Source organism: Montipora foliosa, chromosome 6 (genome assembly GCF_036669935.1).
Source record: "Montipora foliosa isolate CH-2021 chromosome 6, ASM3666993v2, whole genome shotgun sequence".
NCBI classification, from domain to species: Eukaryota; Metazoa; Cnidaria; class Anthozoa; order Scleractinia; family Acroporidae; genus Montipora; species Montipora foliosa.
In genome coordinates, this window is record NC_090874.1 from 59,711,360 (window position 1) to 59,713,859 (window position 2,500).

The following is a 2,500-nucleotide window of genomic DNA, read 5'->3' on the forward strand; positions in this document are numbered from 1 at the left end:
TAATCTTTGTTTGTCCCTCCAAATTTTGCATGAACATTGTTTCCAGTTTCTCTTAGGACTTACAATGGACCCAAGAGAAAACAAAAACAAAGACCATGCAAAATTTGGAGGGATAAACAAAGAGTATTATGGTATTTTCGAAAGTGGCCTATGATGTTCGCACGTGGGTCATCTTTACAAGCATAGTTAGTCTACTAACTATGTTACAAGTTTGTTCACTTGGGATTCAGCTCAAGCTAAAATTTACAAGTTTGTAATTGGAATTCGAGGCTTGGTGGTGAAATCAGCTAGTCATTCGTCATCATGCATAAGGGCAATTACGGTGCGCCTTCCTTCAAAACGCTGTTCTGTTTCTGGTAGCCGTAGATCCGGCAGGTCGGGCGGCTTTTTTGCATGAGTTCTTCATTGGTGGATTAAGATCCACCTTGTCCGTTTCTGTCTTAAACTGCTTCTCAAATGTTATGGTAATCCGTGGGTTTAATTATTTTTTTTGATAGCGTTTTGTCAATTTCAGCATGGAAAATTTCATAACTCACTATTCACTAATAACAAGCAATAAGTTGTGAATATGAATACGTTGAATCCAATACTAGTGAACAATTTTACCTGAGGAAATGACAAAATTGTCGCCTCAAGTTTGTTTAAACAAATTTCCGACTTTGTAATAAGTCTCTATTGATTACACAAGGTTGGTTATAAACGTTCCAACATTTTTGCGGATTTAAATCTACCTTTTCGGTTTCTGTTTTAAAGTGCCCCTCAGACGTTGTCGGTAATCAGTGGGTTTTAATTATATAGTTTTGTTTTAATAGCGTTGACTTTCCTTAATTTCAACTTGGAAAAGTTCATCACTCGCCAGTGAAAAGGAATTTAAGTTGTGAGTTCATTAAATCCAGTGGAAGTGAGTGAACAATTTATCCTTAGGAAGTGCGAAATCGTTGCCTCATGTATATTTGATCACATTTATCGATGTTGCATTAAGTCTCTATATTGATGACATGACGTTGGTTTTGTTAAAGTAAGTAGAGAGCACGCGTACACACGAAGGGTTGTTGGGGTTTAGTATTTTAAACGTCTTCCTGCATGTTTCGACATCCTATAGTTTCATACCAAACAAGGTAATTCATGGATCCGTCAAGATAACACATGTGGAAATTAGCGCATACTTGAGGTGGTTTTCTAGACCTTTTTGTTCCAAAAAAGCAATGCGACTTTGTCGTGACTTATTCGTTTAAACCATGATAAAAAACAACGCATATTCAATGGAATTGAGTCCAGTAACATTAGAGCGAGTAGAAAACGTTTTGATGTAAAATTTTAGTCTCAAAAGCCTGCTTTATGTTTTTATCTATAATTAGGTTTTTTTAGGCGGACCGTACTGACTAATGTGGTTTTTGAGATTCAAGGCAACGAAGGCCGGCGAGTACAACGATGAACTGACTGTTGTTAATTTTGCACCGATTGGTAGTAAAGTTGTGCTTACTTTAACCAAATTTACATTTAAAAAAAAAAGGAATATACTCAAAGAGAATTAATTTCGCCTTTTTTGTCTTTAAGAAGAAAAAATAGCCACAGGGAACCTTTAATTTTGAACACAGAAATCTTAAGCTGGAGGTAAAATAGTAAGGTGTTATTTCAGAGGATTGGATTTCTCTTCTTCTAATTTTTTTTTGTGAGGTTAGCATGGTGACACATACGCAGGTAGAAGCGGTTTAAGATACCAACTCTCACTCCCTAATCGAGATTAAAGCTCACGCGTTGTCACAAGTTTAAGAGCTGACATTTTGTACCCTCACAAATTTCCCGTTTCTTTTTCAAAGTTACAAAATCAATACAAGTCCTCACCAACGGTAGTTGTGAAGTTAATTGCCGCAAGGTAACCTAAGAAGAATGCTTGCCATTGATGATGCATCATAACGCGCCAGACAATTTGAGATTTTCCAGCGATCACTGCTGTTGGTTGGTCCTCGCATGAAGTATTGTGTCCTTCCGCGACTTTAGGTGAAGTTGGTTAAGGAGATAAACTGTTTCTTTGGTTAGGATTAATTCGGTTCTTCGATTTTTGACTGATTAGCATTTCAGCCGCGTCTCTTTTCTTAATCATTCGAGAAATCGATGACAATAAGGTTTTTTTTTCTGCGGGGGACAATGCAGTGACGTCATGTTCGTCAATAACAAAACTGGTTGGAAGTTACGAAGGGCAAGATCTCCCAATATTTTGAGTTCAAGAGAACTTCTAATAACAAGTTTCATTGATTCTTGCTTTACAGTTGTAATAATTGTACACTGCAGCATTTTCTGACACAGTTCTCCTCAATGATAAGGAACTATTAATTATTTATGGAGGTCTTACCTTTGTGATTACAAAGGCAGCATGCATGTTAATTTGATCGCTTTGGCGAGGGCTGCATTAGCTAAAACCGGTTGCTATAATAAACACGTTGCGCTGGTACCTTGCACTCCATAAAATTCCAGCTCATCGAATTTCGGCAATTTTTTT

At 37.1% G+C, this 2,500-nt stretch overlaps 1 protein-coding gene across 5 annotated transcripts in view; it reads right to left on the reverse strand.

Annotated features, from left to right (window-relative positions):
- Positions 1-2,500, reverse strand: part of LOC138007979 (neuronal acetylcholine receptor subunit alpha-7-like) — a 37,892-nt gene that overhangs the window by 13,691 nt on the left and 21,701 nt on the right. Inside the window, exon 1 of one of the 5 annotated variants that reach the window (XM_068855132.1) lies at positions 1,846-2,072. The exons of the other annotated variants lie outside the window; for them this stretch is intronic. Within the exon in view, the coding sequence (XP_068711233.1) occupies positions 1,846-1,915 (70 nt within the window). The 5' untranslated portion in view covers positions 1,916-2,072. Of the gene's footprint in view, positions 1-1,845; positions 2,073-2,500 lie in introns of those variants that run through there. 5 annotated transcript variants of the gene reach the window in all.